This window comes from Theobroma umbraticum, unplaced genomic scaffold, assembly GCF_002168275.2.
Source record: "Theobroma umbraticum cultivar Fairchild unplaced genomic scaffold, ASM216827v3 scaffold_130.0, whole genome shotgun sequence".
Lineage (NCBI taxonomy): Eukaryota > Viridiplantae > Streptophyta > Magnoliopsida > Malvales > Malvaceae > Theobroma > Theobroma umbraticum.
Window position 1 is genome coordinate 6,249,775 of NW_018397264.1, and position 22,726 is coordinate 6,272,500.

The window sequence follows — 22,726 nt, forward strand, 5'->3', positions numbered from 1 at the left end:
TTGTGGTAAGCATATAAGATTTAAGTAGAAATTCTAAATATTTCTCTAAAGCAATCCAATTTGAAGTGCAATTTTGTTACACTATTTTTGTCTAACTCCCACATCATTATTTGAAGATTTTGCAAAACCAATTAAAGAAAACAAACTAATTGGACTGCCTTATGAAGCTTCTTTCCTTAATTACCTTAGGCTTAGTTAAAAGTAGGAGAAAACAAAATAAGCAAAATAGAAGCTCAGGAGTCTACATTCGTTCTTAATGAAGCTGTTATTCACTACAAGAGCTTTATCTTTCACATACATCATCAAAAGCCTTTCGTAACACAAAACATCCATCATAATCTAAGAAAGTTGTTGTCGAGAAGAAAGGCAGTTGCAGCAAACTGTAAGGCTTCCCTACCATGGCTTGGGGTTTGGGATGATCCAACAGGGTGGTGGCGGAACATTATCTAAAGAGAATTCATAAATTGGCTTGACACTTCCATCATTCAGGTTGTACATGCCCATACCATGACCTCCATATAAGTAATCTTCCGTCATTCTATCCCAATAATCATCAGTGTAATAAAGTGAGTTCTTTTCACAGTTAGAAAAAGATTGAACTGAGCCTGAAACAGATTGATTTCCACCCAAAAATAAAGCACGATCGTCCAAAGAGTTCCCCTCCACCCATTTTAGCTCAATGAAATCCAACTTATAAACATGGAATAAAATTGTTCTCTAGGGACAAACCTTAGGCTGTATGCCGATACCATATAAAGCATCTTCTTCACTAATCAGTGTCCCATCCGATTCCACAAACTCGCCAATAAACCTCACAACTAACAGGATATCCCCACATGATTCGACCAAGTATAACCTGCTAGTACAAAGATCTCCCAAGGAGTTTCTTTTGGTGAGTGACTTCCCTGGGAAAGGAGGAACAATATATCTAATTTTCCTCATAAAACCGCCTTGAAAATTCCATATTTCAATATTATTCCCATTTCCCAATGCTAAGAGATGATTTTCATGGCGTATGATATCTTGGTAGGGCGGATGCCTAGCGTCAGGTCCTTCAGTCCAGCATCTGTCTTCACTTTCATGATATCCAATCTTTTCATGATTGCACAACAGGATCACACCACACTTTTTATTGTTGCAATTGGGTTCTCCTGTCAAGATTGCTTTCTGTATGAAATATTCTCGTAGGTGTTGCTTTTTATGTTGACAAGTTATTAGCCTAAAATAATCCTCAGAATCATCAAAATATGCGATGTCAGATACACCATCCGCCTTTCTTTCCACTCTTTGTAAACCGAGCGTAGCATATAATGAAGGAAGTCGGATTTTCACTTGCCTGAATTCCTTTGGTATCTTTTTCGGGCTACAAACCTGACTCTCCCCAAGTTTCAAGAAGCCACTGTAGGCATTGTTATCAGCATCATATCTTCCTTCTACTTCTTCTTTTGAAGGAAGCATAAGCCAGGGCGTCCTTGGGACAAGGTCTTCTCCAAGAGAGTTCCAAGAGGAACAAACAAGTTTCGCTCGAATAATATCAATGACATCGAGCCTATTGAAGATAGACCACAGCATATCAGCAGGAACTTGATCAACAGGGGTTGATGAATCAAGACTTTTCCTCCTCCTCCTCTTGAAAATATACAGTTGAAAAATAAACCAAGCTGCTCAAACCAAAAAAGAACAACACCTATACAAAAATAAAGTTTCTGGTCTAGTCCTAACAAAAATCAAGGGAAAACAGATCAAAAGACAAGCGTCGTCACTTCCTCAGGGAATGTAATAATCACTGTATCACATTCTCTGACAATTTTTCGCTTTAAAAATATACCAACACCTTATGAGATTTTAATTTATTGTTAATCTTGAAACTATAAATGAAATTAATAGTTCAATAAATAAAATTTTCTAATTAATGGTTTTTTTATAAATTTTTATCCAATTAATTACAGAATTAAATTGATAATGTACTCTCCTCTCTATTTTTAAAGAAAAAAATAGTAAATTATCAATATAAAATTGTTATTAAAATATTTCTCTTTAAATCAATGCTAAATCTAACAAACTAAGATATAATATCTAAAAATAAATTGGAATATCAGTTGACTAATCAAATGTATCATCCAAAAGAAATTTATCACAGGATAATTTTCAATAAAATATATACGACACCCATTTCCTGGAAAGAATAATTAAATATATACTAATATATATAGGAAATAATTTCTCAATTAATCTCTGCAATAATTTCGGGCATTACCTACGTCTGACCCAGACATAAACCCCAACAACTGTTTCAGTTTGACTCATTCTTTGGACTTCAGACAAAGTTAAAACTCCGCACTCCAGATTAAAAAGGAGGTGCACGTCATGTACTGGCAGTGCCTACCACGCCCCAATGGGTCTCTTAACATGTAGCCAGCGCGTGGTACTCACCAACAAAGGTGCCTTCAGGTGCCTAACCAATAAACTCAAGCGAATAAAGTTTGAAGCTGAAGATAGTAGGAACGAAGAACAGGACTGCAAGAAAAAGAGAAACAAGGGGAAAAGAAAATGGAGATACAGCAATCGTGGAGACTGAGATTATCTTTCAAGAGTGCAACCATAGCGTTGAATATATTTAACGTGTTAGCTGCTCTCTTCTTGCTTCAATGGTTTCTTTCTTCTGCATCATCTCGTACCAAACTCTCCTCTAACCAACCCAATTCAGGTTCCTCTTTTTTTCTTTCTTTCATTTGAATCATTGGTTCAATGGCTTGGATATTTGGAATGAGATGTTCTTTTCTTAACATGGGTAGTTGTTGATTTTGTTTCTTGTGTTAAAGCTGTAGTTCTTTTTTATTGGTTTTGTGTTTCAAGGGGGATTTGGGATCATGGGTATTTGTCTGATTTGGATTGTATTTGGTTCTTATTGTTCTAAAAATAGTTGATCTTTTGTTCTTTTTTGGGATTTAGCATTTTGATATGGAAGTAAAGTAGAGGATTTTTGTCTGTGAATTGGGATTGTTTTAGGGGTTTTGGAAGCTGAATTTGGTTTAGTAATGCATAGACCAATGCTTTCCTGCTCCTAAATAGAAGTTGCTTGATGTTAAAATTGGGAGCTCCAGGTACTTGGTTGCAATCCATTTTTTGGGGACCTTTTGTTCAAAGTTTTTTGGGTTTTAATTTGGCATTGAATCCAAATTCTTCTTTAGTGTTTACACCTTGGTAATGGTTAAGTGCTTCCTTGCAACTATTTGCTTCCTCTTTTGGATGGTCCTTTTAAGCTGGATACATATCACTTTAACCAAAACAACTAGGGTCACTGTTTTGAACCAATACCCTTCATTCAGGTTTGATTCTCTCATAAAAATGCAAACCTGTTGTATCATGTTAAATTCAATACTTTTAATGCATAACTTGGCTTTAGAGATCTGTGTATTATACACCAGATTCGTCCTCAGCTTATTTATGCCACTGCCTTGGCTTTGTTTATCAGGATAGATTCTTTCTCTTGTAATTTGACCATCCATAGGAAAATCCGTTTTGGGGTTCTTCTTGAGAGAATCCAAGTCAGAAAGCTGGAAGGGCCATCTTCCATCTCTCCCCCTTCAATGGAGTTCTCTTGCAGAAGTAAGAGTTATTGGGGGATGCAAAGGGAGATATTCACTCTAAACGAGACAATCTACAGAAGAAAGAAAAATGGGCATTTGTTTTCCTCATTTTTCTGTTATTATTATTTTTTTCTCTAAGGAGAGCATTTTCTTTAATGTTTTCAATGCAGTTGAGTTCAATTACATTAAGGAATCTGAAGAGATACGCCTTGCTTTGCAACCTTTGGAACTGATAAAAAGGGTAAGCATACCATAGACTCTAAAACTTTGATCTGTTCATGACAAGGTATGGTTAAACTTGATAAAACATAAAGCAATGTGATGTATAAAAATTTGCTAGTATCTAGCTTTTCATTTTTCAACTCCCCCTTTTTCTTATTCGATTTATCAGGGTGTAATACTTCAATAACATAGTTGCATTAAAATGGATATCATGCATTCTAATGTCTGTAAGAAACAAACATCAGTTGTTGAATGTTTGTTAAACATGTCCATATTTTGAAAATGGTTTTGTTCATGGTTGAATATTTTCAATTGTTTTAGGTGAAGGAGATTCAGCAAGAGGCATATGCAGAACCAGAAACAGTGCAACCAAATGATGCAAAACAAACTGCTGCAGTTGATCTTTCTAAAAGATTGAAGGACTTCCGTTCTCTAAATGACGCTGCCAGCTTGAAAGGTGACCAGCTGTTTCTCACTTGCAAAACATGATTCCTCCATGAATTTAGTATCAAACTGCCGGCTGATGGTCTGGCATCATCAGCCTGGATGCATTTTCATTTCTTTGATATGTCAACTCTGGGATACCATGTGGAGGATTCAGGGAAAGCTTCCTCTGTCGGTTTGATAGTTTGATACTAATGACACATGTTAACTGCAAAATTTTTCTGCTAGTTACTTTGTTGCAGTGTTCTTTATCAGTTATATGCTCAACTGTAAATGTGGTTTGACTTACATTTATAAATTTCACAGCTCTAGAAGAATGGCGAAAAAGGAAAATGGAGCGAGCTAGACAGAGGGAGATGGAGAAAAATGGAACAGTCACCTCTCAAGCTTAATCCCCATTTATGCGTAAAATTTGAGGTTGGATTCGTAAATTATAGGCAATTGATATAGTTATAAAGAAAACTACTCCTATACATGTAGATATATCCAACTGTTCTATGGAACACCATTGAACTACCCATGATTGTGATAGATACTTCATGATGTGATGATAATGCGAACCAAGTCTCATCCTTCTTGTTTTATTTGCCAATTGATACATGATGGCATGATACCACAGAAATTACAGTATCCAAACCATAATGTACCCTGTCATCCTCTTTGATAATGCTTGTTCCATATTTATTTATTTATTTATTTCCTCTAGGTTCCTTAAATCACCAGAATGTTATCAAACTTGTTTAATGAACAACGGAATTTCTTGAGAATTTCCTCTGTATTCTAAATCTATTCATCAACCTGTTATGAATCTATTAAGAACTCATTAGTCAGCAAAATGGGTTTATCGCACCAGTTATAACAAGCCCTTGCAATAAAAAAATTAAGCCTTATTACCTTCAAGGGCAAAAGAAAAACAGACCCACTACACTTTTTAACTGCAATGAAATAAAAGGAACAGATACATCAGCAAGTTAGCTCACTAGCTCTATTTTCACTGGCACAACCTCTTCAGGATTCCTCTTGCCCCAGTATACATAGAAGTGGAAAGTTCTCTCTCGATTCAACCAATATAGGAAGGGTAAAAAGAAGAAACACTGGAGATACGTGGGCTTTGCTTCATTGAACTACAAAAACACTGATACAATTCCTGTACAAGCCTGTCCATTTTGGACCTCATATATACAAAGGGTACAGGGAAAATTTTTAAAATGAAAAAGTCTTTTGAGGGTTTTAGAGTCATGAGTACAAGCTTACAAAAGCATAAGATGAGTATTCCCGGCAGAAAAAGCATGTACAAAGGCATCATCGCAGAGGTCCATCGAAAGGATCATAAACTTTGTCAGCAGAACGCTGAAGCAGCAACCACACTCTCCCAAAAATTCTGTTCATCAATTTCCCACTTTTTCTAACCACCAGGGAACTAATAGTATTGTCAAGGCAAGGAAAGCGCAAATCTGAGGCAGCAGATTGGCCAAGTCTTATCTGATAGTGTCACATTTGCAGCAACATTCAAAGAAAAGGATGGGGGCCAAAAAATTCAAGGAACCAGATAAGAACTGTTTTAGATGCATTGTCCAATCCTCACCTGCAGAAAATCATCGAAGTGAGCAACTGCAGATAAACAATTACTTAATACAATAACAAGGCTACAGCAAATTTAGCAGTGTTTTATAATGGCAGTAAAATATCCAACAAACTCTTTTGATAGTGTTACTGACATGAATAACAGTACCAAACTATGTAAATATGCCCCATTACATTGTTCCAGACCCATCATACATTTTATGATTGCTCACCTTCCAAAGTAACAGAACATGTGGAATCTGTCCAAGACGCATACAATCACCTTCCCACGCACCAAACATGTCAAAATTATCCAAGACGTACAACACCCATTTTCAAATAGTCAAGAAGTTTATACACGGACAGTATAGAATATGCCTGGACATTAATTGACAAGAACCAAGAGGCTCAATGACCAAGCATCAGCATGTCCAATATATGGAGATATATATCAGTATATTTAATAAAAAAGTTATCAAAAACAAGTTATAGCACTTCGAACTTTCCATGCATTATCTATATTTTAAAAATTCCAACAAACAGGAAAAAAAAACCAACTTCCAATAAAGACATTATCTTCCAACAAGTCGAAGGAGCATAACACAGAAGTAGAGCACATGCAGTGTAATCAAAACAACCCCCTTGACTTCCCTTCCCTTCCTCCAAATGATAAAAATAATAGTAAGCCATTGAATGATGAATTAACCAGACTTCATGGTTTTATGACTCTGCCCTTTACGTGGAAAGAAGCATGACACCTATGAATTTAATTGGCAAGACCCTATAGGGAACCAATAAGCTTATGTAACTTTAATAATGTCTTATAAGCGATCCGATTAAGCATATTACCATGCCGGAAACCTTTAACCATTTTGACATGGTCCTTATTTCTGTTATATGCACAGCACAAATGACTAATAAGGAGACAACACAGCAACATTTAAAGAAGCAGCATACAGGCTGAGAATGCTCAAATCTCACAATCACTAATTGCATCCATATCTACTCACCCTATCCCAGCCTCCTTCTACAGTCTCTTGCCAGGCTATTTCACAACCACAACTAAATATTCCATTCACTTAAAAAAATATCCTAGCCTTCCATTATTCAACAGAGCCAGCTCTAAAGCTCCTAGCATTTCAGTATGATCCCGCTGCACCAGATCCAACAGAATATTATCAATCTCCGACAGTCCACTTCCACAAGATTTAGAGAATACTTAGGCTGAATTAGCTTTAATGACTTTTTAAGACATTAAAACAGCCAGAGACACAGTAAAAGCACCTATCAATCACTTTGAAGCATATTATTATCATGGAAATTGTTGTTCATAATTCATCACAATTATTAAAAGTTGAAACAAGTCAAAAGTGTTAAATTTATATTTTATGATAAAAACTAGAAACAAGCCTATGGCTTTTTATTCACATGGAATGTAATGAAGATTTGTCCTAATCTATGAATCACTTTGCTGAGAATCCTTAAATATGAGGACAAGGATTCAAAACAAACTCATAATAGCATCTTGCCATTGGTCTTATCAAGGTGGAGAAGGTGATTGCATAAGACCCTGCATTTCATATGCAGTACAGGTGTTTTAAACACTTATTATTATTTAAGGCTTACGAAAACAGGCTGGAGTAAGGTTTTAACTTCTCAACATATATTGTCACCCGCCTTCTGCTAAAACACAGTTCCTCCCTTCTAGATGACTAAGCAGTTTCTCATAAACTCTTAATTGTAAAAATGAAGGACCTACCAAACACCACTTATATCCTCCCCCCCTCCTTCAGAGGAAAAGAATCCAATGACAGAACCAAAAAGGAGTACAAGAACAGAAGGATCAATCAAACTTAAATTGGTTTGGCTAGATCAAGGAACTATCCAATCATGAAATAACCAAATAACAACTTTATGTCTTCCTTGGTTCTTAAAATTTATGAGCGGGAACGATTAAAAAGAATCATTTGATAGAAGTCAGCCAGACATAAATTGTAAATTTGAACAGGCAAAACAAAAGATATGTAGGAAACAATTAAAAACACCCATCTAAGTATTTCAGATTAGTAGACTACAACACCACATATATTACATAAAAGAAGTACACTGCACTGAAGAAAACAAACATATACTTAGAAGATAAGCAACTGCATCAGAAATAAGATTCATCGAGCACTGTGGAAATGCTAAAAGTTCCATCCTCCGGTATATGGTTGACTACTTGACATGTACAGCATGAAGTTGCACAAGGAATAATATTCCTATCACCTACAAACAGATGAAAAGGCAGACAACTAGAACTACAAAAAAGCATGAGAAAGACATAAATCAAAAGCAATTTAAATATAAGACAGCTACAGCACAAACTAATATGATTTTAAAATAGATTTATGACTGGACATGCTTGCAGCAGTTGGAAGTTAGGCTCACCTCAGTCTAACATGTCTCACTGCCCTGCTGCACCACTTCAAAATCCGAAGACCTCCTCTAAATTATTTAGTTACAAATAGAGAGCTTCCCAGTCCATTCATCAGCCACACCATAGTCAATGCTAAGCTCCCTCATAGGAGGGATATTCTCCATTGCAAAAAGCATAAGGTGGGGGAACATTAAGTTATTATGATCATACAACACACACTGCACCAGCACATTGGGACTGGAACTATGGCTCATATAACAAGCAACATTCCTCATCCTTGATACATCCATTGCAAAACCTAAAGGTGGAATTGAGGGATATGATGGACGCACATATTCTGCAAATATCTGAGATAAATCCCCCCATTCTGCCCATCGTTCAGAGAACCGATTGGGATAAATCAATGTATCGCCATTCATAGTGAAAACTTGCGCTTGCTCCCTTGTGAGAACCACCCCTGCATATTCACATATAAAAGCACCAGCTTGTATCAAGTCCAAGGACCTGACTCCCCAACCGGTTTCCCTTGACCTAAATATTTCCAACCTATTTCTCAACCCATGCTGTGAAACACGGTTCCGACAAGTTGGAGGGCATTGACAGAAATTCCCACATTCAAATATCACTGGTTTCCCTCTCAAGAGAAGACCATTATGATCATAAGCAAAATCACCACCGTTCTTCATAGCGCAAAAGCACCCCTCTGTACACCCCGAAACACACTCACATCCAGTACGATTACTCCCCGGACCAAATGCATAAGGAGGAAACACACTCTTCACAAGATAATCATAATACATAGGATCATGATCACTATCAATATCATTATAAAGAAAAACTGGAACTTTCTCTTTTTTCATCGAAATATCAAGACTCAAATACCCCATCGGCCTAGCGGACAAAGGCCTAGTCCTAAGACTCTCAGCAAACCTCATAATCGAACTACCCATCTCGGGTTGCCCATCAATTCTCAACAACCTATACTTATAAACCCCGAAACCTGACTTCCCCACATCGAACCAACAATCAAGAATCTTATATAAACCATCATAAACATAAACTTTACTTGAAACACTATTCTCATATTTAATCCCTCTAATCACCCTTACCTCAATTCCATAATGCATACTCCTTTCTAGTGCCAAATTCCCTCCTTCAAGCTTCTGATGCATACATTGCCGTGAAAGCTTATCCTGTCCACCATGACCAGTGTAAATGATCAAGTCCCCAGCATCTTGATCATCCTCGTATCCACCTGAAACAATAATGCTGGTGGCAATCGGCTCCCCATTCGAGCTCTGGCTCGCAGGCAAGTAATCAATGCCGGCTTGAGCTTGTCCATGTAAACCCATCACACAAAGCTCCATTCTGAAAAAGAACAAGTCACCAATTTCAATACCTGGGATTGAACCCACTATTCTTTTATCACGGTTTAACCACAGCCCTCGCTCCCTCATCAACGCGGCTGCTCTCAAATCGCCACGTGCCCGTCTCCCGTGCCCCGGTCCCTTCCTCTTTTCTTCCTCCAAAATGGCCAAAATGCGGAGGGAATCGTACATCATTCGGGTTCTTCGCACAACGTCCCGGAAATGCCTCTCGTCTTCGATTCCCAAATTAGTTACCCGAACCAGCTCGTTGGATCTTCCGGCCCTGCGACGTGAACCGACGACGGACAGAGCTCGTCAGGGTTGGAGGTGTTAATTGCGGAGTTTCGGAGCTCGGTTCGGGTTGTTCTTCGGGCAAGGGTACGATGGCCCGAGAATCTGGGTCGAGGACGTCGATGTCACCGTATTTTTGTAATCTTTTGGCGAAGGCGGAGCGGAATAGTTCGGAGATTCGGAAGTATTCGGAGTAAAGGGCGTTTTGGTCATCGGTGGAAGAGGAAATGTTAGACAGAGGGTAGATTCGGATTAGAAGGGAAGTCAGGGCAGAACTGGAAGAGAGAAAAGAGGGTGTTTAGTTGCCTGTAGTTGGTCTGAGTTGGTGCTGGTTCGTCGAAAGGTTCTTGCTTGGGTTCAATTTTAGGTGTTAAGAAAGTGATGGTGCTGGTGCTGGTCACGGCGGAGAGGGGTATCGACGCTGATGGTTTGGGGTGGTTCTGGGGAAAGATTGAGGTCTTGGAAGGGTACAAGAGTACCCATTTGGTGGTCCGTTAGGTTTTAAAGAGGAATGTGAGAAAATATTTAGGGTTTTTCAAGGTACTTCCATGGCGGATATTTTGGAGAAGATGGGGGAGGAGGGGAGGGGAGGGGGAGAGGGACAAAAAAGACCAACTTCTTTTCAGCTACTTTTTGGGTAAGAAAACGCGATTTTGTTAGCAAACATATTTATCAATCACCAAACGTTACGATAGTAACAAAATAACAAATACGAATGATTACGATATATTGTTTTAATTATATATAAAATATACATCATATAATACGTATACATTATGATATAATTTTTATAAATTTTATTGTATTCTTTTAATTAATATAGAAAGTAGATCGTACTCTATGCATATCATTCAATTCATATTTTTTAAATTAAATTAATTTGAAATATATCTTGTATTTTTTGAAAAATTGATTTTTATATTAATATAAAAAGATTCAGTGAAATATTAAATTTTATATTAATTTTAAAATATTACTTAATATTTCATTTCTTATCCAATATTTTAATAAAAAAACCCAAAACTTTTATATATAATATATTATATATTATATATGATTCTTTATGTATGGTTTTCATCATAATTTTTATATAAATTAATTGTGTATTTTAAATTTATTTCGATACAAAAAGTTTTAAATTTTCTAAGAATTGAAGGTTGTATTTTTGTAAATTAATAATTTTGGATTTTATGTCATTTTATTTTTCTTTATATTCTAAGTTAAAAAGGCTCAGGTGATTACGTGGCACGGTGAGGACATCGTTTTCGGTTGTTGACAAATAGCATCATGCCTTGTCATGAAGAGCAAATATGATCTCAGCTACATATAATAGGTGGAGTCCACTTGGAAAATTATTGTAAATCAATTTCATTTTCTTAAAAAAAAGAAAAATCAATTTCTTTTTTTTATATAGTAATGGAAAAAAAGTTTTGAAAGTTGAACAAGTTTTAAGGGATAAAAAAAATTAAAACTCAAATAAGTTTATTTTAATTAAAAAAAGAAAAAATATATAAGTGTAAAAATTACAATATCAAAATTATTTTAAGCATTACATGCATTTAGTATTTTTTATTAAAAATTAGCAAATTTGCCATATTTTTTACCAAATATAAATCTTTTTGTCATTTATTAATTGGAATATTATCAATTATTTTTTAATTGTTTTCGTTACTTCTTGAACTAATAATCAATGAATATTATGTCACTTTTCATTTTTGCAATATTATCAAATTACAAATGGGTCCCATTTATGCAAATTTTGGTTTTTCATCATAAATGCGAATATTAAATGTTGAATATCTAAATATATGGGAGTCTATGTAATTGAAATTACATAGTTTTATTTAAATCTATATCTATGTAAAATTAGTTTTTCTACTATTAATACGCATATTAAATGTTGAGCACTTGTTTGTTCAATATATTAGTGATTTTTTTTTTGGGAAAAAGAATAAATATTAAAACCTTATTGTGAATAACTCATTAATTTTTTTATATAATTTTAGTTTTTTTTACTTTTTATTTTGATATGTAACTATGATTTTATTTTATTTATTTTCTTGAAATTCTATTTATTAAATTAAGAAAAATTTATCACACACTTGAAAAATTAAATTAATTTTACACTTTTTCATATCTTTTTATATCATTTATATTTTATTAATTTAACCATTCGATTTCATGATTTGTGACGAATTCTAAATTAATAAAAAATATCTAATCATTTGTTTAATAATAAAAAATCTAATTATTTGTCTAATTATTTATATAAAAATGTATTCTGAATCAATATTATAGGTATATCATATTTACTTAAAATTTTATATAAATGGCGTGTACCAGTAAGCTATTAAAGCCAACTATTGCTTGGTTAAAATATTTATACTGTCCCCATCTATATATAGGTATTCATTTCTTCTAAACCTTTTGTCTCATCTAATATAATAATGATTTATTGTTTTTATCGTAAAGATAATTTCATCTATTATTTAATTGATTTGGTCATAATTTGATAGACTTTATTTTTAAATTAATTGAATAATTACATATCATGTAAAAAAAAAATATAAATATTAAATCAAAAAGTGAAAGAAGTGATGAGACAAGTAACATGACTTTATACAAAATATAAAAAGAGAATCTAAGTTTGTCTTAGATTAATTAGGTCTCTCATCCTTGATTTGTGAATGAACTTGAGTTTAATTAGCTCGATCTAAACTTTGATTTGATTTATTTATCAATTTTAAGGTGAGGATGGGACCATGCAAACATACTTGGTAATTTTACGTCTTTTATTTTCATTCTTTTTTTTTTCAAATAAAATATATTAATTAAATAATAATGAGGGAAGGAGGGATCATGGGAAAAAGATTTTTGAAATTGTTTCTTTATTTTCAAACTAATAATTTATCAATGAATTTTTCCTTCATTTATATTTTCAATTTTTTTAATAAATTAAGCATTTAAAATACTTTGAGAAATTAAAAAATCAAAATCTCCTTCAAACCTCTAAAATTCCATTCACATCTTTTGTAGGTTAGAATCAATTTAGATATAAATAGGTCCCATATTTCTAAATTGTCAAAACAACACTACGTCATGATCATGACTGTAATATTAAACAATACATATTACATTTATTATATTTTTTTATAATTATTCAATCACAATCATAAGCATAGTGAATATTATAAAAAATTATGATGAATAATCTCGATATTATAATTAATATGTTTGTGAAAAAATCGAAAAAGATAGGTCCGATATTGTTAAAATTTTTTGAAATTTTCAATTTTATAAATGTGAAGAAGAAATAAATTTGGGACAACAGAAATCAGCTGTAAATATCATATAATTTCACTAAAAATTGTGGTGAGAGGCACTTTTCTGTCTCAATCTCAACAAGGAGCAGTAACTTTTCTCATGGTTTATTGGAATAGAGCTAACAGTGACCAAGATTGTGACATATTCCTCCCACAAAACGTTCAAAAATGGTTTGGCCTATCACACTTTAACATGATGTCACCAATGGTTTCCGAAGTCTCTTTCTGTTCTTACAAAACTCAACATTTCCTTCGCTAAACAATCAATGGTATACTATATATAGGTAGACAAGAAGTTTGAAGCTAAGAAGCATATGGATATGGTAATACTAATATTCTCTGAAGCCACTGGATATGCAGCCCGTCATGCCATCTAAAGCTTCGAGATTCTAAGTGAGAAGGCGTCCTTGGAAACGTAAACACCATTTTCGACAAGTGTCCTTCCACCTGTATCCAGAAGCTCGCATGCATCGGCTCACTGCTTTACACGTATTGCCACTTGCTTTACATGACCTTAACTTCTCTATTTAGTCTCCACTGCCAACGCTCTCTCGGCCTCATCAAAAGCTTAAGCTGAAAGAGAGGAAAATTTGTTTCGATCAACAACTTAAGCTCGGTTTTCGAGTGTTTTGTCTGAAGGAGTTTTCTTCGGTTTCTTTCTTTTTGAGAGGGAAGAGAAAAGGATGGCTACTGTAGGAAGGAACATAGCTGCTCCCTTGCTGTTTCTGAACCTGGTCATGTATTTCATTGTGATGGGCTTTGCTAGCTGGTGTATCAATAGGTATATCAATGCCCAGACTGCTCATCCCAGTAAGTTCCCTACCCTTTTCATTTCTTAACCCTGATCTTTACTAAATAGCTGCCAGGCTTTGTTGTAAGACGGAAGGGAAATGTTTCAGGTATGGGGGGAAATGGAGCAACTGGTTTCTTCTTGACCTTTTCAATGTTGGCTGCTGTAGTAGGCATAGTATCAAAGTTTGCAGGAGGGCACCATATCAGGTCTTGGAGAACTGATACTCTGGCTGAAGCAGGATCATCTTCACTTATAGCATGGGCCTTGACTGCAGTAGCCTTTGGGTGACTTGATTTTTACCATTTTTCACTTCCATAAAAATAACCAATTACTCCATTTACATCTTACAAGAAAAGCTTGATGATTTCGCAAACTGTTTTCCTAACGCAGGTTTGCTTGCAAGCATATAAACATAGGAAGCCGGAGAGGATGGAGGCTGAGAATACTCGAAGCATTCATAATAATCCTTACATTCACCCAACTTCTTTACGTCATGTTGCTCCATGCTGGTGTAATCAGCAGCAGGTATGGACCAGGATACCGAGACGCTGACTATGGCATCCGTGGACCTGCGGACGAGCCAGGGCCAAAGGCTGGCAATGCAGTGGCAGGGACTAGGGTTTGAAGGAGCATACTTGTTGCTAGATAAATGTAACGTCTATTTTCAATTCCGTTTTGTTGATTTGGAGTTATCAGTTCAATTCGGACTTACCCTTTTACATGTACTTGTGTAAGTGGAGTTGAACATGGATTTGCAGCATCTGGTTTGTAATATTTTCATGACTCTGGGTTTTTTCTGATGGTACATTTTGTGTGGTTTGGTTGCTAAATGGTTGGTTGGAGTTTCATTATTTCAATGGATTTATATTTCAACAAACTTTAATCAAATTAGTACATTAAACATGACTCAATGTTAGGACATGAGAAAAGCAGCTCATCAAAGAACATTTGCTTAGGGAGCATTTTTTCCTTTATTACAGAAATCAGGGTTTCAGAAGAAAAGTAGTTCCTCCTTTCTGCATCCATAAGTTGAAAGAGAAGTTCTTCTTTCCAAAAAAAAAGGGTTTATTTTAGGGTTTCTAAGCAAAAACATCTGCCAGGTGGTTAAACAACGCATGATAGCAACAGGATTGGGTTTTGACAATATATTCGCCAAGCATGATGTTCCATGCTATATGATGAGATATTCCTTTCCAATTCTACTCTTCAACTTCTTTCAGACTGGAACAAAAAATATTCCAAAATGGAACAAAATCGTCTACTTTGGAACGATTCATGACAAACAAAGAGAGCATATCCATAATTGCCAACAATTCATGATTCCCTTGGGAGTTAAAAGGCATCCAACAGAAGGAATTTACAACCAATTAAGAGAATCAAATGGCTATGGTTGCTTGATCATCTGTTACCACTCTTTGCTTTTCATTTTGACAATAAACAGGAGATGCCTTTCACTTAACAAGCACAAATGCCTCAAACGCCAAGGGCATAAGCGGAAGGTAGTCAACAATATGCCAGCAGCAATAAATATTTTTCTACTATCCATGAAGAACATGAACTACATTGAGCCAATCTTGCAACAGTTTCTTCTCTCAATATGGTTAAATTAACCACCCAAATAATTAGCAATATTCTTTTCGTTGTTTAAATAATTATTACCTATGTTAGCAGCAATTCAAATTACATATGTTAGTTGAAGCTCAAGGGGCACAGATGGGGGCATAAATAATCAGAACCAAACCTTTTGCAGTATGTTAATCCGAATTCAGTTATTGAACAACACTCATCACTTTCTACTTGGTAGAAAAAAGAAGGAAAGAAGAGTAGGAACAGCCTTCCCAACATGTGATCTTCCTTGAGCAGTGATATGATCTTAATGACAACTCTACCAAAAAGGAACAGCCATACAAAAGCCACAGGCTATGCAACATTTAAAAGAAAAGAACACTAGGTTGACCCTTCATTAATAAAACCCTCCTTCCGACCTTCAAACCCTGGTCGCAACAGCTTCTTCTCCCTCTTTGCAATTCGTCGCATCTTCTTCTGGTGAATCTTCTCTGCTATATTATCCGACCTCTTCTGTTGTTTCTCTGCTTTCAACTTCTCTGTAGTCTCAACCCTCTCATTCCACTTCTCAACATGCTTCTGATGCCTCTTCTTCTCCTTCTGCATACTCTGTTTCAACAACTTCGGATCATCATGGACCTTAATCCCTGCAGCTCTATCCATCGCTGCCTTCCACGAATGCTTCTTAGCAATAACCTCACCTTTCTCTGGATCTTTCTTAGCTTCCTGTAATTTCGTTGCATTTTCAAGCTCCTTGAACTTTGAAAGTTTTCTTTTTTTCTTCTTACCATGTTTTTCCTCATCCCCAAGTTTAACCCGACTAAAAGTAAGCTCCTTTGCAGCCTCTTCCACATCCTTCTCCACTTTATCCTTATCATTACTACTAGTAACTTTCTTTTCTTCAGCTCCGCTATCCCTCTTTCGCTTCTTTTGAACATTACCCTTCTTCTCAGTCTTCTTCTTCCCTCTATCTGAACTCCCAGTATTTCTACCACCACGAAGCTCTTCTATTTTCCTACGAAGCCTTTGCTGAAGTTCTTTATAAGTGACAGACCGTTCCTCACCACCGCCTAAATCAGACATTATAGGTTTAACCTCGATTTCCTCATCATCACTCTCCTTACTCACTTTCTCCTTTTCCAAATTCTCCTTCAACAGATCAAGGGTCGTTTTTGTTGACTTCTCGGGATCTAACCTATCTCTGCGGGCTTTCTTAATGTTTTCTCTAGATTGCTTTTTAGCAGAAGCCTTCTCGGCTTTGCTAAGACCCTGAAACCAAGGTTTATCCTTTTCATCCGGTAGATAAAACCTTGCAGGGATTAACTCAATCAATTTGTCAAAGAACAAAGCATTTTCATGAATCATAGATTTTAAATCAAGTGTCGACACGGGCTCATTCAAAGGTTTTTCCTTTTTCTTCCCCATCTGCCAAAATTTAGGAAATAATTCAGCAGCTATTTAACATCTAATATCTCATTATTCATCCTCTATTAACATCAAAGAATTCAGACCGACAAAAATATCCCAAATTTTAGGGTTCCTCTATACAGCTTATTCAGGAAAAGTATTTGTAAAACAATGAAAATTAGCTTAATATTGTAAAGAAAAATGGAAATTAAAAGAATCAACCGGAAGAGAGAGGTACCTTCGGAGAGTAGGAGTGTAATGGAGACTTCCACGGAAACCCTAGAAACAGAGGAGGAAGCTGGGGAAAAGGCGAAGCCTTTGAAATTGAGGATTTTATATGCAGGAGTGAACCGGCATGTTTCGGTGAACCGGGCCGGTGTGGAATCTGCATTTTTCTTTTTTAAATTTTTCTTTCTTTTTAAAGCATAAAATTCTACACCAACGAAGCAAGCTTATTCAGTAAGATTTGGAGAGCAATTCGAGCTCGAGCTCCAATAAAAATTGAAATTACATATCTCAATTTTATTTTAATTTTGATAATTTTTTTGAAAATTATTTTTTATTTAATTTTATAACTTTTCAGTAAATTATCGTTTCCGTATCATGATCTCTAAGTTTCATAGTTGAAACAAGCAAGGTTCAAATAGTCCAAAACCATTAGTATAGTACTAATTTTTTTTATTTTTTATTATATTTAATTAAATTTTTATATTTTTATTTTAAATTAACTGTTAAGTATTATCATTAATCTAAATATCATTTATGATTTTATATTATAAGATAATAAAATGTCATGTTGATATATTATAATAAAAATTAAATTATGAAATTAGTCTTTATATTCTAATAAAATTATAAATTTAGTCTCCATACAACAATTTGTAAATATTAAATACTTTTATTTTCTAATATTGACAGTATTAGCTCAATTGTTAATAATATTAAAATTTTATTATTATTTATATTAATATGATTTTTTTTACAAATGTGACATTGAATATGATGATATGTTAATGATGATATAACATTTTTTTATTTATTTTATAACAGACTTTTAAGTGCTTTAAATTATAAAGCATAAAATTCAATTCTTCTTTATCTCACAACATTTTTTCTCTAAATCCTAAAAACCTATTCATAATTTTAATTTATCTTTTTTCTAGTCCCGTTTAAAACAATTAACTTACATTAGATTATTCTATGTCCACTGTTATAAAATTCATATTAGTACTTAGTCACATCATATCGATACTATTATTATATTATTTATGAAATGTCATATTATCATTATCATGTTCTCAAATTCAATGTCACATCAATAAAAAAATATTATCAACACAATCAAAAGTTATATCAATATAGATAATTAAAAATTTTTAACACATTTGATTGATATTATCAATTTTAAAAAATATAGAGACTTAATTTTTATAAATTATTATATAGAGCTTAAATTCATCATTTTGATAAAGCATATAGATTAATTACATAGTTTGACCTATAATAGTGATACAATTACATGATCACATAACATTTCTCGTCAATTTCGCCAATGCTAAATCAGCATTATATGGATATAAAATAATTATTAACATTTTAATAAATAATAATTAAAAATTAATTTAATTTTAAATTAAAATATATAAATTTAATTAAACACAATTAATGAATAAAAAATTATTTAAATTTTCTTAAATAGCATGAATGTCTTAAAACATTATATGAATATTTCGTTATCACTCTATATATTGGACTACAAAACCGATTTAACAATAATTTTATTTTCTCTTATTTCGTTTCTCTTGCAAATGAGATGATCTCATTCCAAATTCCGAAGTATTTTTTTATTGCAAACAGTCTTAATCGTCGGAAAGTCATGGTGGAAATCATCTCATGACTTTACACCTGCCTCTCTTGTCAGATCTTGGAAAACAAAAGCTGACAGACCCAGGAAGCTTCCCGTCTGGTCTGATCATAGCATCAGCACTTTTCATACAATAAAAGAACATCTAACACTAATACAATTCTAATTAGGCCACAAAAACTTCACAGAACATTTGCTTTGTTCCATAGGATTAAACTAAGAACCCCAAGCTTCATATAAATTGCAATACTTGAATCTTAAACTATAAACTTTTCCAATATCTATATATAAAACAGAAAGAGTGAAGGACTGAAGAGATTTTAGCTAGAAAGATAGAAATTCGATCCGGATGCAATCAACAAAAAAACTTGTATTAGTGCATTACGATGCTTCAAGTCTTTGATCTTAGATTAGGCAGAAGATTTAATTCAATCTTAATGATTAACAGTATGTATTAAGTTCAAAAACATTGACCAATAAATTTTCAATAAAAGTATCTCGAGTTTTCAACTGCTGTGCTGTTTCGACTTTTGTTTTCAAGTACAAATGCATAGAAAGAAAATGATATGTACCCATTTTGATTTTACCAGTCAATCATTGTTTTTTGGCTAAGTTCAGCTGCTTTTGCTCTAGTGCTAATGTTGTTTTCAGATGGGAAAAAAAGGGTCAGCTGAGAGTTACTTCCAAGTTGAGGCAGTTCATCAGGAACAACGCCAATCAATTGCCACTACAAGTTGGGTTTCCCACTTACAAAATTTTTATGATCAAAGGTCATCCGTTTACCAAAGGCTGATGAAAACTCAAAAAGTGATGAAAACGAAATGAGTTTCTGTTCTATCAAAGACTTCTCTTTAAGGGTAGGTCTTGATGACCCAATCTGAGTGGCAAAGAAGCCTAGTTTTCCTTTTCAAATTGATCATATCTCTTTCTTCTCTGTATTACTCATTTCTGAAACCAGGATGCATGCATGAGATGCACATGGTATGCCCACTAGTTCACATATCATCTATGGTGATGGATTAATTCTGCTGATATATTTCTTGTATTATGCATGTATAGTTTGGCTATAACAACGGGGAATAAACAATTAGGAGCAAGAGATTGTTGGTAGTAACACGTCAATGGAAGACTTGATATCACCCTTTGAATTACATAAATGGAAAACAAGCAAAAAAACAGAGAAAAAGAGAAGCATTGAATCCTTGCTTGGTATTACAGCAAGACAAAAGCATAGTATATGCATATAAAAATACAAAAGTGGATTATGGTAAGGATGATGATGGCAATATTTGCCTACCCAAATGGTGTGGGAGGCGTGTAAAAGAGAGAAAAAAAAAATCAAATAACAATGAAGGATAAACTCAAAGGCCATGGTTGACTGATTGACCAAGAGCAGCAAAGGGCAACAAATCCTTGCACACTCGTGGGGATCAAAGGGAAAAAGCAATACTAACATTTCGGAGTCAAAGGTGAAGGAAAAGTACATGCTTTGGACCCAGCACCTAACCATTAATGAAAGATTAGGATGAGCATTTAATTAGTTTATCTCTAGGAGTTCTAGGCTTTTGGTATGATACCTTTATTTGATTACATAATTTGTCCAAGGGAAAGGGAACATTCTTTGGATTTAGTCGGTAGTGCCCAACAGCCCAAAGTGTGATTAAGTATGAGATTGACGAGAGCAAGTTTGGTTTTCAATGATTCCATCTTCGAAATTTATTTTTAATGGGGATGTTTATCTAGAAGAATGAAAAAGAAAAAATTTTACTTAGACAAAAAATGAATACCGAGAAGGAATATAAAGTAATTATGGGAGAAGAAAAATGAAGTTGTATATTGCTTTTCGACATCATGATGCATGCTTATCTCGTAATAAAATTTCGAAAACAAATTTGGACCATCGAGAAACACCTAAGGTCATGAAAATGAATATAAAATAAAAAAAAAACCCCAAGTAAGTATTAAAAAAAAAAAAGGGAATTCATACATGATCATACGATATATGCTTATCTCATGATGAAAATTTAAAACCCAAATTTGGATATAATTATGGATCCTCAACAACACCTAAAGTCATGAAAATGAAATGCCAAAAAAACATGTTAGACTTGAAAATTTTAGGTCTCCAATAGTAACTCTAAAAAATCAACAAAAAAGGGTTGAAAACGAAATGCAGAAAACATGTTTAGCATCAAAGTTAGGTCCTCCAATTTTCTAAAGAATATTTCTCCCACGAGCACCATTGGCCATTGTTTGCCAGGTGCCCTTTTAGGACATAAACGACAGGTACAGTCAAAACCAGAGCAGATTTTTTGATTTGACTCATTTTTTCCATTGGTTTAAGCCCATCCAGCATATGATCTTTTCTTTCATTAATTGTTTAATTAATATTCAAATCCAAAAATTGCCCTAAGCAAATTACTCAAGCACACTTTTTACCGGCCTATGTTGATAGCTATGCTCAATGCCCTTAAAGACTCCTTTTTTAGTCAAATTTGCAGTTCAATTTGTTGATATCTTTTGCCTTACAACCGTGGATAATCACCAACTCAAACCTAACTTAAGTGAGTTTTCCTTTCGGCTCCTTTCGGTCTATGTTGTGTATCGATTCTACTAATCAAACTCATCAAATTAAAAAATCTTTGTACTTGTACTTTAATATATCTTGTATATACGTTTGAGCGTAAAAAAAAAAAACTATGCATAAACTGTTAAGATAAAGATTTACGGGTTTAATTAATTTAATCTTATAATTTGTGTAAAATTGGGTTTTTAACAAACCTTTGTAGTTATATTTTAATATATTTTGCATGTATGATTTTTTTTATTTTGTTTTTTCTATCGTTATGATTCGGACATAAAAAACCTATCGTATAAATTATTGAGATAAAAGTTTACGAGCTTAATTAATTTAATTTTATAATTTACGCAGAATCAGGTTTTTGATCTTTTAAGGTGGGATCTAAAACTAATATTAATTATAAAATGAGTATAATTAAGACTCTTAGCATTTGTTTAAAGCCAAAGGACATGAAAATCACACCTCTGCCCCCCTTTGGTTGACAAAACCTTTTCACCTGTGGCTGCTTTTTTATATATTGTGAATTAGTGCCTGAAACTTCTTTTTTCTTTGTAAATTAATAGGAATCCCCTAGTGAGAACAAATCACAGCAACTTCTCAATTATTGTCATGTAGAAATTTTAAACAAAGGGTCATTGGTGGAAGCATCAACTCCCCTTTATGTTTCACAAGTCAATTTTTTTTACCTTTGACTCTACCATATTATTGTAATTCAAACAAAAATTAAATCATGATTTCATGTGAAAGGATACAAACAGTTAATTTCGTCGAAAATCTGTAAAACCCCGTTTAATATTTCAACAAAAATCTTCTGATGGAATTAATTCCGTAATGTTTTTTAAAAGGATGAGCTAAAAATTAAAATAAAAAAAGGAAAAGGGAAGGTGAGAAAGTAGGGAGAAAGGCAATTTATTGGCATATAAAATCAAATGCATCCATCAAGCTGGCTGTATTTCACCATTAACGATCCATAAACAAAAGGCAAACCCAATCTCGAATCGAAAATACAAGATGTGGGGAATCATTCTAATCCTAGTATTATTGCTATTTTTGTCCAAAGTTAACAACCAAATGTCTTGTCTTGCCATTGTAAACTATTAATTTGAGAAACACAATTCCTAGGTTTGGAACCATATTTTTCATTTTTTAACTGTTGGCACCACTTCAATTGAGAGATCCTGATCGACTTAACTAGAAAAGTTTCTGCAAAAATTATTTTTCAATTTGTTAAAAGAAGAAAATAACTCAAAAGTATAATTTGATGCAAGTTATTCTCTTTAAGTGGAGGATGGGAAT

General features: G+C 34.0%; 5 protein-coding genes across 5 annotated transcripts; 2 read left to right on the forward strand and 3 right to left on the reverse strand.

Annotated features, from left to right (window-relative positions):
* Positions 1 to 393: 393 nt before the first annotated feature.
* Positions 394 to 2,307, reverse strand: LOC110421522 (F-box protein SKIP23). Its single transcript, XM_021435122.2, is given in 2 exon segments — positions 394 to 1,661; positions 2,262 to 2,307. Coding segments are annotated over 2 exon segments (1,314 nt in total).
* A 149-nt stretch (positions 2,308 to 2,456) lies between these two features.
* LOC110421092 (uncharacterized) lies at positions 2,457 to 5,023 on the forward strand. The gene is made up of 4 exons (XM_021434562.2): positions 2,457 to 2,707; positions 3,761 to 3,831; positions 4,134 to 4,269; positions 4,563 to 5,023. The coding sequence occupies exons 1-4, from the start codon at positions 2,551 to 2,553 to the stop codon at positions 4,646 to 4,648; spliced, it is 450 nt and encodes a 149-aa protein (XP_021290237.1). The 5' UTR covers positions 2,457 to 2,550; the 3' UTR covers positions 4,649 to 5,023.
* Positions 5,024 to 5,346: 323 nt separating this feature from the next.
* On the reverse strand, positions 5,347 to 10,477 carry LOC110421091 (histone-lysine N-methyltransferase family member SUVH9-like). Its single transcript, XM_021434561.2, is given in 5 exon segments — positions 5,347 to 5,841; positions 8,250 to 9,896; positions 9,898 to 10,138; positions 10,140 to 10,307; positions 10,309 to 10,477. Coding segments are annotated over 4 exon segments (2,061 nt in total). The 5' UTR covers positions 10,380 to 10,477; the 3' UTR covers positions 5,347 to 5,841; positions 8,250 to 8,315.
* Positions 10,478 to 13,537: 3,060 nt separating this feature from the next.
* LOC110422065 (AWPM-19-like family protein) lies at positions 13,538 to 14,765 on the forward strand. The gene is made up of 3 exons (XM_021435835.2): positions 13,538 to 14,029; positions 14,119 to 14,296; positions 14,403 to 14,765. Exons 1-3 carry the CDS (start codon positions 13,903 to 13,905, stop codon positions 14,635 to 14,637), a joined length of 540 nt encoding a protein of 179 aa, XP_021291510.1. The 5' UTR covers positions 13,538 to 13,902; the 3' UTR covers positions 14,638 to 14,765.
* A 973-nt stretch (positions 14,766 to 15,738) lies between these two features.
* Positions 15,739 to 17,343, reverse strand: LOC110421682 (Surfeit locus protein 6). Its single transcript, XM_021435324.2, has 2 exons — positions 17,224 to 17,343; positions 15,739 to 17,003 (listed from the first exon to the last, which is right to left on the reverse strand). Exon 2 carries the CDS (start codon positions 17,001 to 17,003, stop codon positions 15,960 to 15,962), a length of 1,044 nt encoding a protein of 347 aa, XP_021290999.1. The 5' UTR covers positions 17,224 to 17,343; the 3' UTR covers positions 15,739 to 15,959.
* Between the last annotated feature and the right edge of the window lie 5,383 nt (positions 17,344 to 22,726).